General features: G+C 37.4%; 1 protein-coding gene across 1 annotated transcript in view; it reads left to right on the top strand.

Moving 5' to 3' along the window:
- CPS1 (carbamoyl-phosphate synthase 1) overlaps nt 1-13114 on the top strand; it is a 145589-nt gene that overhangs the window by 95723 nt on the left and 36752 nt on the right. The window contains exons 23-24 of the mRNA XM_016196893.2: nt 11483-11624; nt 12981-13046. Of these exons, the coding sequence (XP_016052379.2) occupies nt 11483-11624; nt 12981-13046 (208 nt within the window). The remainder of the gene's footprint in view (nt 1-11482; nt 11625-12980; nt 13047-13114) is intronic.

The raw sequence follows: 13114 nt of genomic DNA, 5'->3' as shown, positions 1-13114 counted from the left end.
TTGCTTTCCCCCCACTATTCTATTGGTTTCATGTGTTCTTTTACTATTTTAATTCTGATAATATTAGTATCAGTACCCCCTTCACTGCTACTTACTGCTAAATTCAATGTAGTAAAAAAGAGAAAGTGTACTTTTGAAGGACCTCATTTTCATACGACCATCACTATGTTCAATGTGATAAACTACGTTCATTGGTTAAGTGCTGAAAAATCAGGAATGTGGATGGCTCAGGAAAACAGTCTAGGGCAAACCTGGTGAGTTCTACTTGGGCATTCAAGTGCTAAATTGAGCTCAGTAAAGTTGGCCATTTCCCTGCAGCCACACACTTCTGGCAGATGTAATAATGCAGGTGTCACCTTAGCTGGAACACTCCCTTTCAATGTCCTCTCCTACACATGTTAGTTTCTATTGACTTTTTATTTAACTTGCTCACAAAGCATGACAAAGCCAGACAAGAACGTTTTGTACTTACATTTGATTGAAGTTTCAGAGGAAAAAATGTCACTTAAAAGATGTTAAAACTTAGATAGAAGACAGAAAAGAGATGGTACTTCTTTCTAATGGTAATTTATATTTTTTGGTAGGAAAAAATTAACAATAAGCAACTTTAGCTTTAAAGTGTATTAAGTATAGAATAAATTTAGGGAAAGAAATATATGTATGTCCTATATATAACATATAATAATTACAAATTATAATTTTTATGATACTTTGCTATGACATATCATTGTGGACATTCAAATATATACAAAATTTGTGGATACTTATTACTTTGAATGTAGAATGGGAATGGAAATGTTTGGACACTTTAGTGAAACCCATTGACTTGATTTGCAGAAAATGGGTTATGTCCTTTAACCTCACTATCAACTCACACTATATTTTAAGTCTTAGTTTCACCCTAGTAAAAACATTCCTTTCTTATTTTACTGAGCAGCCATGCAGCTAGATGAATGTATAATATATGTGAAGTAGTTAACTCTAAAGAAAAACAATTTTATCTGTTACTATGTATTACCTACCATTCCAGGGTTTTACTCTTCATACCCTAAACTGCTTATCTAATGAACCTCATTAAGAATACTAAAAATTGGGGCTCACATAAAAAAGTTATTTTCTCTCTATTAAAGAGGAGTATTGCTGTGGTAATTTTCATGCCTTTGTGAACTAATGCAAAAAATACACTTTATTTTAAATTTGTTTTTATGTTCCATGTGATAAGATAGGATATTGTAGGTAATATCATAGATTTGATAGACCTCCATTAATTTTTAACTAATAATTTATTGAATTAGATATAAAGTTTTACATCAAATGTTCTGAGAACCCTCATCGAATTCATTATTTAAATAGTGTTTTCATAGTTTTGACAAATAATTATGCATTTTGAAAGTGTGAGAGAGTACTTGATTCTGGCATGGGCAAGATGACTGTTTTACTTAAAATGTTTTCAGAGTGATATTCAGATCACTTATAAAATGAATCTTGTATGTTTTCTTAGTATTGATTCTTATATGTTTGATCATTCCAAAAATTTTGTCAGTTTAAAATGACATACACTCATAACTTGCATGTATGTATCTATTAATAGTCAAGAATTAATAGATTATCCCCATGTCAGTATCTCTGATCTCAGCTTGATGGGTTATGTATTTACTTGATGGCATTTCTCTTTCTTAGGAGCTAATAAAGGATCTGTATAATAATGTTATTTATATTAATTTAGATAAATGTTATTTACTTATCTATTTAGTCATTAATATTTATTCAGTACCTACTATGTGCTGGACATCGTACTAGGTCCAGTGCTATTTAGTGATGAGTAAGTTGTAGTCATTAACTTGCCTTCAAGGAGTTTGTAATTTATTTTTGAAGATTAAATATATACATAGTTATATATAAGGCAGGATGCTTTTAATGCGGCAACTAGAGGCAAAAACATAAAACCATGAAAGTTTATAGGAGGTTAAAAACAAAAGCTCTAAAACCTTTGCATATGTTATCTCATATATGTCTCAATTTAAGAATTCCTAGAAGGTATGCATCGCTGTCCCATATTTTATAGATGAACTGGTGGCTCAGAGTGTTTAAGTAAGCTTTCCAAGATTTCAGAGGTTTGAGCCAGGAATTGAGCTTTCAGGACTTTTGGAATTCAAGGACAGTGTTTTCCCTTCAGCATATTCCAATGTCATGGGAGCCAAGGGAAGAGAGAATTTAAAACAAAACAAATAAAATAGGAAGACACTTTCAACAGTATTGCATGGCTTAGAGAGAACAGAGAGGAAGGGAGTTGAACAAGTTTAAGTTTGATGATGGGGAGGTAGGAGAGTAGCTGCCTGTAAGGACCAAATGTGCAATGAGAATGAGGAAGTAAGGAGATGGAAGAATTCTACTTAGAAAGTGACAGATCCTACTTGCTCTTATTTTGTTATATTTCTGTTATGTTTTATAAAAATGGAACCTTTCTATAAAGAAATGAAATCTATGAACAGAATTAAGGTGGATATTGTCTACCTATTTGCTCAAGGTATATAGTTGGAGCCACACAATTTCACTTCATTGTTCTGTAATTATTATATTCATGCTAGTGACAGCCTCTAATTAAATTGTAAATTCCATTATGACAAATTCCAATATACTATTATTATAAGCTTTTCTTAAGAGCTTTTGCTGATTTGTATGTATGCAGAATAGAGTTCACCATTATAATGCTTATATGGACATAAAATCTCTATTGCCTGTTGAGAATAACCAAAATTTGTATAATTTTGATTTTTTTAAAAAATTATCCAAGTTTCCAAAATTGTAAATTTTAGAAAAGTGTTTCTGAGAAATATTCGTAAGTATATATACTTGCAGTGAAGGCTCCGAATTAACCAGCAAAGAAGGTTAAGGCAAAAACTATATACTTATAGTATTTATAACCCAGAAATCTATTTTCTCTGGTGACTTTAGAGTACATTTCTGTTATAATGCAGGTAGAAAATGATCACTATTCTATTTTTGCGGGTGGTGAAACTGAGTCACACCGAGATGTGTGTCATACTTTAGGTCACACCAGTCAGAGGAGAGCAAGAAATCTAGCCCAGGGCTTCTGCCTTTGGTTCTAGTCACTGATTTTCCAAAACTTCTTTTCAGAGAGATGACTTTTAAATCAGACAGCTGGAGATCACTTCCTCCTTAGCTGTCAAGTTGTGAGCTGTGTGTTTTCCTGCCTGAATTGCTGACCCCATTTAGAGCAGAGACATTGTAAGAGATGTGCCCTTCTCTAGACTCTTGCAGGAAAACATGGGGGCCTGGCAGAGACAAAGCCCCTACGGGTCACCTTTAAAAGACATAATTTTCAAGGGTATGGAGAGCTAGGATGAGGGCTTTTTAAAAAATTCTCTATGTTTATAATAAAAGACTGTATATACACACGCATACATGCAAATACGTATATTTTTTCTTTAAATAAAATGCAAATGCCTAATCTCCCATGTTAATACAGGTGTGAGTAAAAAACTTCTGAAGTGTACAGTAGAAATGAAATGTAGGCAAAACAGGCTCCCCGAGCTGTTACAGAAGCTGGGCCATCCCTGGCGGATGCGCAGAACTTTGTCGCTCGCTCCTTGGTGCCGGAGCTGCCTCTATGGGCGCAGAGCCTGCGTGCGGGCCCTGGAGCCGGGCGCCGGGCCAGGCCTCCGGGGCAGCGGCGGTGCCGAGCCTCCCGCAGCAGAGCAAACGCCCGGCGCACACCGTCCCCGGTCCTGGCGGTGGGCAGGGAGCCCTGCGTGGGCGGCCCGCACCCCTCAAGGTGTGGGGACCCCGCTGCAGAGGGTGGGGAGGGGGCCCGGGGCCTGGGCGGCTGGCGGGGTGCTGCTCGGCTCCTGCCGCTGGCCCTCCCCGCGCCCCCGCGCCTGGGAGGCTCCTCCCAGCTCCTCACCCCCTGGCCTTTGCACTTACAGTGCGTGCGCCCCACTCGGCATTGCGCTAAACAAACTCTCTATCTGAGCATAATCGGAGCCTGGCTCTAGACCTGCCCAGTGGCGTTTGCCCATCAGCCCCACCACGTACTGTGTAGCCGATGGACCCGTGTAATTGCCATCCTTTGCTCTAGGCAGCTTGCAGAGTGAGCTACTCAGCTTGTTTCTTGACTATATACATATATATAGTTATTAGTGTGAAGTACGTGAGCATTTTTGCTATCATAGTTATTAATGTGCATTTATATGTCTTCTACAAAACCCTCAGTGATAGAGTTTTGATTCTCATGTAGGTTGTAATCCTCAAATGAACATAGATCTAATGTGACATGTTACCAGGAATTTAAGTCTAGAATTTTGCCACATTCTCTTAGAAGCAGATTCTCATTTCCCCCCTTTCTAGAAAAGGCATACAATCTCTCATTCAAGAACTAAAAAAAAAAAAAAAAAAAAAGTTTAAAAATTATTCATATATATAATTATGATATTATAATCAATAGTATATAGTGGCCTTACCATATTGAAAGTAACATCATAGTATTTCTGAATTATTGGGATCACAAAGGATTGGAAAAAATGAACATGTGGCTTAGAAATTAAAAATTGCCTACTTAAAAATATCTACAGTATCAGTTTCTCATAAGGTTTTCTTCTTTGTTTTGATTTTGTCATTACTAGCCTTTAAAGTGAAATATAGCTTTAAGCGTGCTGTCCCTTGAGAAATCAATACCTGTGCTATTAGAGCATTATTGCGATGGTGCTAAGTGGACCCAGACCCTAACAGACACTTTTCCTGATGGCACACTTCCATGTGAGCATTGGATGCAGGCATTGTTTGTCCTGCACATGAGATAAATACTGAGCTTCCCTTTAATTCCTCCAAAGGCCTCATTGCTTTATAGAGTCGAGGCATGGTGCTCTCAAAAATTAAGAAAAAAGGCGAGTATTTACCCAATTGCTGAGGTTTTATCCTTTGCTGTTCTCAATGGTACTGCTGCTTTTGAAAAAATGTTTTTTGCATTTCTCTTAAGAGGTAACAAGCTGTCTCCTTTAAAGAGAAAATGAAAGACAAATAACCTCTCCACTGATTGCATTATTGTGATTGCGGTGTGGTCTTGAACCCGTGAAAAACCAAAAAATAATCAGTGAAGCCGTGCAAAACTCAGGGGAGAGCTGGTGAGGGGTCTCAGGGCAGAGAACACACATCTCACTCAGTTCTCTTTTCTTAATAAAGCAGGTGTCATTACTGAGCATCAGGCCCAGCATTTCGCTCAGCTTCTGCCTTTTGGGGGATTTTTAAACAGAAGATAATAATAAAATTGCAAGCCCATCCCATAATTGTAGGCCAAGCGGAGCACTCATTTTCACATTAGAGCTCATGCAATCTGGAGGGATATTTGTTCAGTATTACTTGTGAGTTGGTGGATCAGATGAAAGGCAGTCAAGTGGAAGAGAGGACTGTGTGAAGTACGCCGGCTCCCCTGGTAATTGCCAGGCTGCAGGCGTTCCTCCAGTCCGCTAATAGATTTCCCCAGCTCCTCTGTGCCAGGTGAAAGTTTCCTCATTAAGCGGAATTTATTCCATTTCCTTTTATCATTTATTATTGAAGACTAAGTGTGAGTGGAGGAAGCTTCAGAGATGACGGGGTAGAATTTTAAACAACAACAACAAAATCTACATTGGAAGTCTAAGAGAGAGAGGAGACAGGCTTGTATTGTTTATAAAACCAGAGAACACACGAGAGATTTCCTCCGTAGAAGCTCAGCCGAGCTGTCTAGCCGTTCAAAGATTATGGCAGAGTGTGTAAAAGTCTGATTGTCTGTTTTTAGGATGTTTTTCCCCTCCCTAAAATTTCAGACTGTCATTTTGTGCTGCTATGTAGAGAGAAATGGAAGATTATGAAAAGGCCAGCATCTCAGTATTTGGTGTTTCTTTGTTTTATTGTTTAGACTCTATTATATCATGAGAAAAGTGTAGCCTCTGAAGAGTTTGCCCTTGAACTCTGAAAGCAAGGAAATCTGGCAGGAGAAAGAAAATTTGGATATATAGAGGACATAGTTCTGAATAATGGCTTAATGTTCAAAGAAGTAAAGATAAACATATTTAGGACACACAAATTCATATTAAACAACAGGAGGATAATTTATATATTGTACATATTTTAAAGCTGTGCTTTTTAGTGCAATCTACTCCATTCAGCTGATCACATTTCTCACTTGGTACAATGCTCCTTGGATTTACAATATAATATAAATGGAGCATTCCCTACTGAGGTTTCAAAGAGCGATTTTAAATAACAAATTTACTGTTTATATTTCTTTCAGTAATTATCCTTCTTTGAGATTGTTCCAAATTAAGGTTTTCATTTTGCTTAGAAAAAATTGAAATATTATAGCCCTGTCCATAAAATAAGCTTTTACCTAGCTTGATTTAAACAAATCTCACTCTGATGAAAGTTCTTTTTAGCAGACAAAATAGAAGGCAGCCCAGTATGGACAGATACAGATGAAGAACATGTATCTAAATCTCCACATTGTTAAATGAGCTTTTATGTTCACTTAAGATTATTCATCTTGTATTTGACTCTGAAGAGGTTTAACCTTATCTGAACCACTGGCCCAAAGCTAATGAATTGTGTCTTCAAACTGTCTCTTCTTTTATTTTATTATAATAGGGCTCAAAATAAAATTTTGTGTCAGAACAAGTAGGGAATGAAGTCAATTTTCTTCTGTGTGTAATGGCATACCAGCCAGCCTGTGTTATGCAGAAGCAGCAGAGAGCAAATGAGGGACACAGAGAGAGGCAACCTACTCTGCCTTGGAGTCAGGCGTGTCCTGCAGACTTAGAGTGGCAAGGAAGGTGGGAAGGGATCTACCTTGGCTCTGTCCTTGTAATTGCCGGGGCAGGTCAGAGTAAAAATCGCTTTTCTCAATGAGGGGGATTACAAAGCGCTTTACGCTATGCCATGAACATGTCTAAAGTGTAGAAATGAATAACCCCAGAGACCGTAAATGAAATACAATAGAAGATATGTCCCTTTGATCTTCATGTGAACATTACCTACCCAATATCTGCATTCAAGTTGAGGAAGATTCACACGAACGCACTCATATGTCATTCTAATGGATGCATACTAATTTTCAAGATGTTTAAAAATATCATATCATGCTATTGGTCTAATTATTTGGATACTGGGCAAAAGTTAAAGCAGTTTTTGGCTCACCAAGAAAATATTGAGTTTTAGCTTGTGAGCTCAAAACATGCACTCTGCAAGTCTAGCTCGATGCATCTGTTTCAGGACTCTCACCTGGAATGATCTGAAGGGGCGCCAGTGGAGAAAGAGTTTTCACCTCCATTCCGAAATTCTATCATTCATGATTCATTATTTCGTGGTGTTGTTGCTCTTCTCAGGCATCCCCTCTAAATAATGAAAACTCTCTGGGGTGGCTATGCTATGGGGAACAGTAACAACTGAGTTAGTCCTAGTGACAGACAGATATTTTTTGCAACCAGAGGTGAGCACAAAATTAATTCACTTTACGTTTTTATAAATAAGGCCAGTTCTATCAATTAGACTTTCTTTTTCTTTTCTTTAACTTTTTTGTTGGTAAGAGACCAGTTTTATTTGGTGGGTGGAAAAACACTTTGTATATTTGCTGGAAATAGCTTTATATACTCTATTGAACTTTCTTTAGTGGAAAAGAGTGAGAGGAATTATGCGTATTTCAGCAAAAGAAAAGACTGTATAGCTGAATGTGATCAGAACAAGTGCAAATGTATTGCATCCCTAACAGAAATGAGGAATTGGAGTGGCTTCTTGTTTCTTTGTTTAATATCATTGTTTATGACTTTCAGTTAAAGCAATATAGGAACCTTTGAAGAATTGACTGGTATTTCATATAAGAAAAACAAAAACAAATCATTCAAGGCAAAAAAACACATACCCCCAAAACCAAGAAAAACAACAACAACAAAACATGACCCAAAGATTAAAGATAAATATATTACTTCTGCTCATCTTTGGACTTGAAGAACTTGCATTTAAGCTTGTCTATAGTCAAAATTATAGGCCTGATGGTTCTTTTCAAGGCACGTTTCTTAAGTGTGTGTGGACCACTGTTGCTCAGGATTAGGTTTAGTCGTTTTGGTTAGTGTGGTGGTCAATATAATAATATATTACGGGTTTTGCCTCAGATAGTTTTTGCATTAATAAAGAAATGTCTTATTGAAGATCTATTTATTCTTTGCTTGTCTTTTCTTTTACTGCTATCCCACAGTGATGGGAAAATGTTCTAGCAAGTAGCTAGAAAAATCTATGGGTAAGAATTGGCTCAATGTTATATGTCCTATATTTCTCCACTTAAAACCTTCATGCTTATGTTTTTAATATAATTGCAGATCCCAGAGAGAATGTGTAGCTGTTCCCCATTCAGGAAAACATTAACATGATCTGAGATCTTCCGCAAGACTCACAATTAAAGATATTTATTTAAAAAGAACATCATCCAAATTTCTAATTTAGAAAAGTAGCTTATTTATCAAGCACTTCCACTTTGAGGCTGAATGCACACTTGTGCATAAACAAATGAGCAATCAGTTTAGGAACATAGTCTTGGCAAAGAAAGTGGAAATGTACATTTCTAAGTCTAATAGCAACAACAACAAATCCCTTCCTCTGCTTGTCTCAAAAATTTTTTTTTCAAAACTAAAGCTAAACACCATAGACTTGGGTGTTTCAAAGACCCTCAGGAGCTCAGAAGCTCAGAAGCTTTTCCAGACTCCCTGAGCAGAAGCTGGACACACGTCCTCTGAGCGAGAGCCTCCTCTTGTACACATTTCTCTCATAGCACGTCTCACAGAGCAGACGCATCTGTAGCTGTTTGTTTGCCACCTACTACTATACTCTGACTTCCTTGATGTAGAGATTCGGCGCTTTACCTCTCTGTCATTAAAATAGGTAGCACAGAGCCTGATACACAACATGTGTCTACTAAGTGCTAAAGCTCTAACGAAAGAATGACAATCAGTATAGCCCCACCTTCTCCATTCACAATTCCCTCCTTTTTCCAACTGCAAATCTCAGTATGTTTCCTACACCTGTGATACCTATTGTTGCCTCAGATTATTGCAGAATCAGTTGCCCTTGCTTACAGTACATCTGTCAACTCCTTCATCCCTATAAAACTAACTTTTCTTTATGATTCTCTTCTCATCCCTCTGCTGCCATAGTATTTCTCAACTACAGCCACTCACAGTTATCTCTTTCCTCTGACCTCCCATTTTACCACACAGCTTATCTTCCTGTAAAATGTGTTGAATCACTATCATTCCATTGTCTCAAATACTGTTTTGTAACATCTTGAGCAGTGCTGTCTAGTAGAAATTTCTGTGATGATAAAATACTCTGTAATCTTGCACTGTCCTATATAGTAGTCACTAGCCATATGTGGCTGTTGAGCACTTGAAATGTGGCTAGGGCCGCTGTGGATCTAAATTTTTAATTAAAATATTTAATTAGTTGACATTTAAATTTAAATTGTTATATGTGGCTGTTGGCTACCATATTGGACAACACAATTCTAGAGCATGTAGCACAGTACCTGGCACACATAATAAGTGACTAATAATACTTAAAAATCAGATTGTGTTCAAGAATTTGTGAGAAAAATGTGTTGTTCTGAGAGAATTCTTATGCTTATCAAATACTTGGGAAGATTAGAAAATCTAAATAGGAATAAAAAAAGAAGAAATGGAATCCATTGGTAGAAATAACAAATTGATTTGAGAGACAGAAGGGAATATAGGTGCTATAGTAAAAGTGTATTGAATAAGAACAGCTGTAGCTGCAAAAATCGAAACTTATACTGATATCAAAATCCAGAGAAATAGCTATTTAATATACCAGCTTGATTCTGTCGTCTTTAAACTCAGAACATGAATTATTTAAAAAGAATATTGAAGAATAGAATGAGCAAAATGCAATAGACTTCATTCAACTACAGTCTAAAAGCAGGATTTTAGTAAAAAAAAATGATTTATTATTAGAGCCCCTGACAATACACTGTTATATTTTAACTTTATTGAGTTGACTATCAAACTATCATAATTGAATTTTATTGTACTGACTACTGCTTGGAATAGCTGGTCATAGCTATTTGGTTAAAGATGCTTTTACAGTAGTCTATTTTTTCTGAACATTGGGCCTATATAAATTATTTTTGTGTACAGTTTGGATCCTAGTTACAAGCTGATTTCAATAGCTTATTTGTCTTTTCTACAAAATCAAAAGCCATAGAATTTCAGTTATCATTTATTTCATAAGTATTCATTGAATGTTGTCTGTGGGTCAGACAGTGTGCTAGGCTTTGGGAATAATCTGGTAAATGAGCCAAATGTATACTTTGTGGAACTTGAATCTAGCAGAAAAAGAGTCTGAGTGGTAAAAAGAAAAGAAAGGGTAAGAAACACTTAAATATGAGGTGATGAAGACATGTTAAGCAGTGTGCTTCCAACTTCCAACTCGGTTCAAAATGTATGCATCAGTTAGGAACCCATGAAGATCATTGCAGGTGAGGGCAGACAGAAGTTTTCATGGATGAAGCCTGGCTTTTGTTGACCTAAGAAGGGTGACTGGGACTGGAGAGAAGCTGACAGGAATATCAAAGGCTTTGCAGATGAGAAAAACACAAATACAACAGCCTACACCATGGAAATGAGTGGGGGGGAGGTGAAGAGAGAAATCTGGTGTGAGTGGGAAATAATCATAAGCCCGCAAAACCATCTTTTCAACAGAAGATAGATGTGTGACATTATTCAATAAAGGCAGTTTATGGAGAGGATACCTACTCTGATACAACGCTGGGATGCCCAGGCGAGGAGGATTCTCAAAGTTCATGTACATGGAGGCCTGAGGCATGGGTCGGCCACTGGAGAAGGGTCTACAGATTTGGGTATCATTGACTACTTACACTGCTCGAGCCAATGACAGTGGCTAAATGTAGAGAGGGAGAGAAAGGAGCCAGACTAAAGCTCATAACTGAGGATAGAGCCTTAGGAATAAATAGTCAATGTTTGTTGGGAGTGATAAGGTAGGGTGAGAAGCAACTTACCAGAAGCCAGAGGAAGACAGAAGAGTGGATCATCAAGCAGGTCACATGCTGATAGGTTAAGGAGATGAAAATTGAGAAAGAGCCCCTCAATGTAGTAAAAGGGGGGCCCTGGTTATTTTTATTGAGGAAATTCATTGGGACAGTAAATGCAGAAACCATTTTTCAGGAAATAAGAAGAGGGCACATACAGTATGAAAATAGGAATTCACATATGTGAAAAGATCAGCATTGCAAATAGACTTCATAGAGGCTAGAATATTTAGTGAGTTATCTGTGTATTTTTAAAAGATAGATCTAAACATGTTGAAGATAGAAAATAAAGAACCTTGAGTGCTTTTGAAATTGAATACTTCACTGCTGCTTATTGTGCTTGCTTTAAACTTGAATCTCTTTTTCATTAAATCCTAGTGAGTCCCTCCCAGCAGAAACTCTGAAAAAGGCAAAGGAGATTGGGTTCTCAGACAAGCAGATTTCCAAATGCCTCAAGCTGACCGAGGCCCAGACAAGGGAGCTGAGGTTAAAGAAAAACATCCACCCTTGGGTCAAACAGGTAAAGTACTTTCCCTCTCTTCTCAAGATTCCTCAAGTGCAATGTAGGCACCAACTCAAAGGAACATTGTCAATAAAAAGAGGGGTTGAATTTGATTGTGACTGTATTTGTCCAATCGATGCTCATGATGTTACCAATTTTATTCAGCACAGGATTTCTTTATGCTTAAATAGGAAAGGATGAAAGGTTAACTGGGATACAAAGGTAAGAGTGAGTACACGATTTTCTTGGCTGAAACAAACAAAAAAAGTCAAAATGACCCCTCCTCTGCTTTTTAACCAAGTGCAAATTTATCTGTAGAAAGGGAAATCCTTAATGTAATAGAAGGACTTGAAATACCCTAGAGTGGTGGCCAAGGCTCTTGAAAAGAATATTTATCTCTTTTGGCACTAACTTTTTACAAGGTAATACTTTATTTTAAGTGCTCCATCATTATGGATCATTTTGTATTCATTGTGATAGGATTGGGCATAATGAGCTCATTTAGTATTCATGACAATCACACAAGAACTTTCATAGGTGTACCATTGTGATTTTGTGTGTGTGTGTGTGTGTGTGTGTGTGTGTGTGTGTGTGTCTTTAGAAGTAGAGGTGGCTTGGCTTAAAGTACCACCAGCTGGTTCTTGTCTTTTAAAACCACTGACATTTCCCGTGCACTCAGGGGGCACATGCATACCCTTAGGTCTCAGGCTTGATGCTGAATATTTTCTGCTCAGCAATTATTATCTTTTTTCCTTCTTACCTTCTTGACACTAGCTTGCCCTGACAGCTCCCAAATCCTTGCTCTCTAAGCTGAGCTCCTGGCTCTTGAAAGCTGCATTGATTTACTTTTTTCATTCAATGAAATCTTTTCTCCTTTCCCTCGCCCCTATGCTTTATGAAATTTGTGTCATCCAGTTGCTCATTGCCATAGGTAACTTGAGTCTTATGCACTGCAAACCAAAAGGATTCTCACATACAGGTCATTTTGCTCTGATTTTAGATTTCATTTGCAGCTGCTTTAGACAGCTTGGCTGAGTAAGTCTTGGTAACCTGTTGATTATTTGACCCCTTTGTTGTGTTCATGAGAGTTGCTATCATAATGACTCAGGGATGCTCTGGGATGTGTATTGTCATTATTACTCAAGTGATGACTAAATTGTGTCGTTTTCTCCCCCTCTCTTACTTTCAGAATTAGAAAGCAATTGGGTTGTACATATCTCTTTCCTGTCTTTGTTTTTGGCAGTAATAGACATTAAAGAAATACGAATGCAACACTGAAGCAACCTACAATCATTCTTGAAAAAGAAATGATAACAAAAGTAGTAGAAAGATGCTTATTTATTTGTTTGTTTGTTTATTTACTTTCTTCTGCAGATTGATACACTGGCTGCAGAGTACCCTTCAGTGACAAACTACCTCTATATTACCTACAATGGTCAGGTAAGAACTGCCACACTGCCATAGCGGAACGCTCTAGATCTGGTAAATGGCCCGCATGGGGGAGTATA

This window comes from Miniopterus natalensis, chromosome 8, assembly GCF_054644295.1.
Source record: "Miniopterus natalensis isolate mMinNat1 chromosome 8, mMinNat1.hap1, whole genome shotgun sequence".
In the NCBI taxonomy this organism is placed as follows: Eukaryota; Metazoa; Chordata; class Mammalia; order Chiroptera; family Miniopteridae; genus Miniopterus; species Miniopterus natalensis.
The sequence above is the reverse complement of the archived record's forward strand: the minus strand, read 5'-3'. Positions and strand labels throughout refer to the sequence as shown.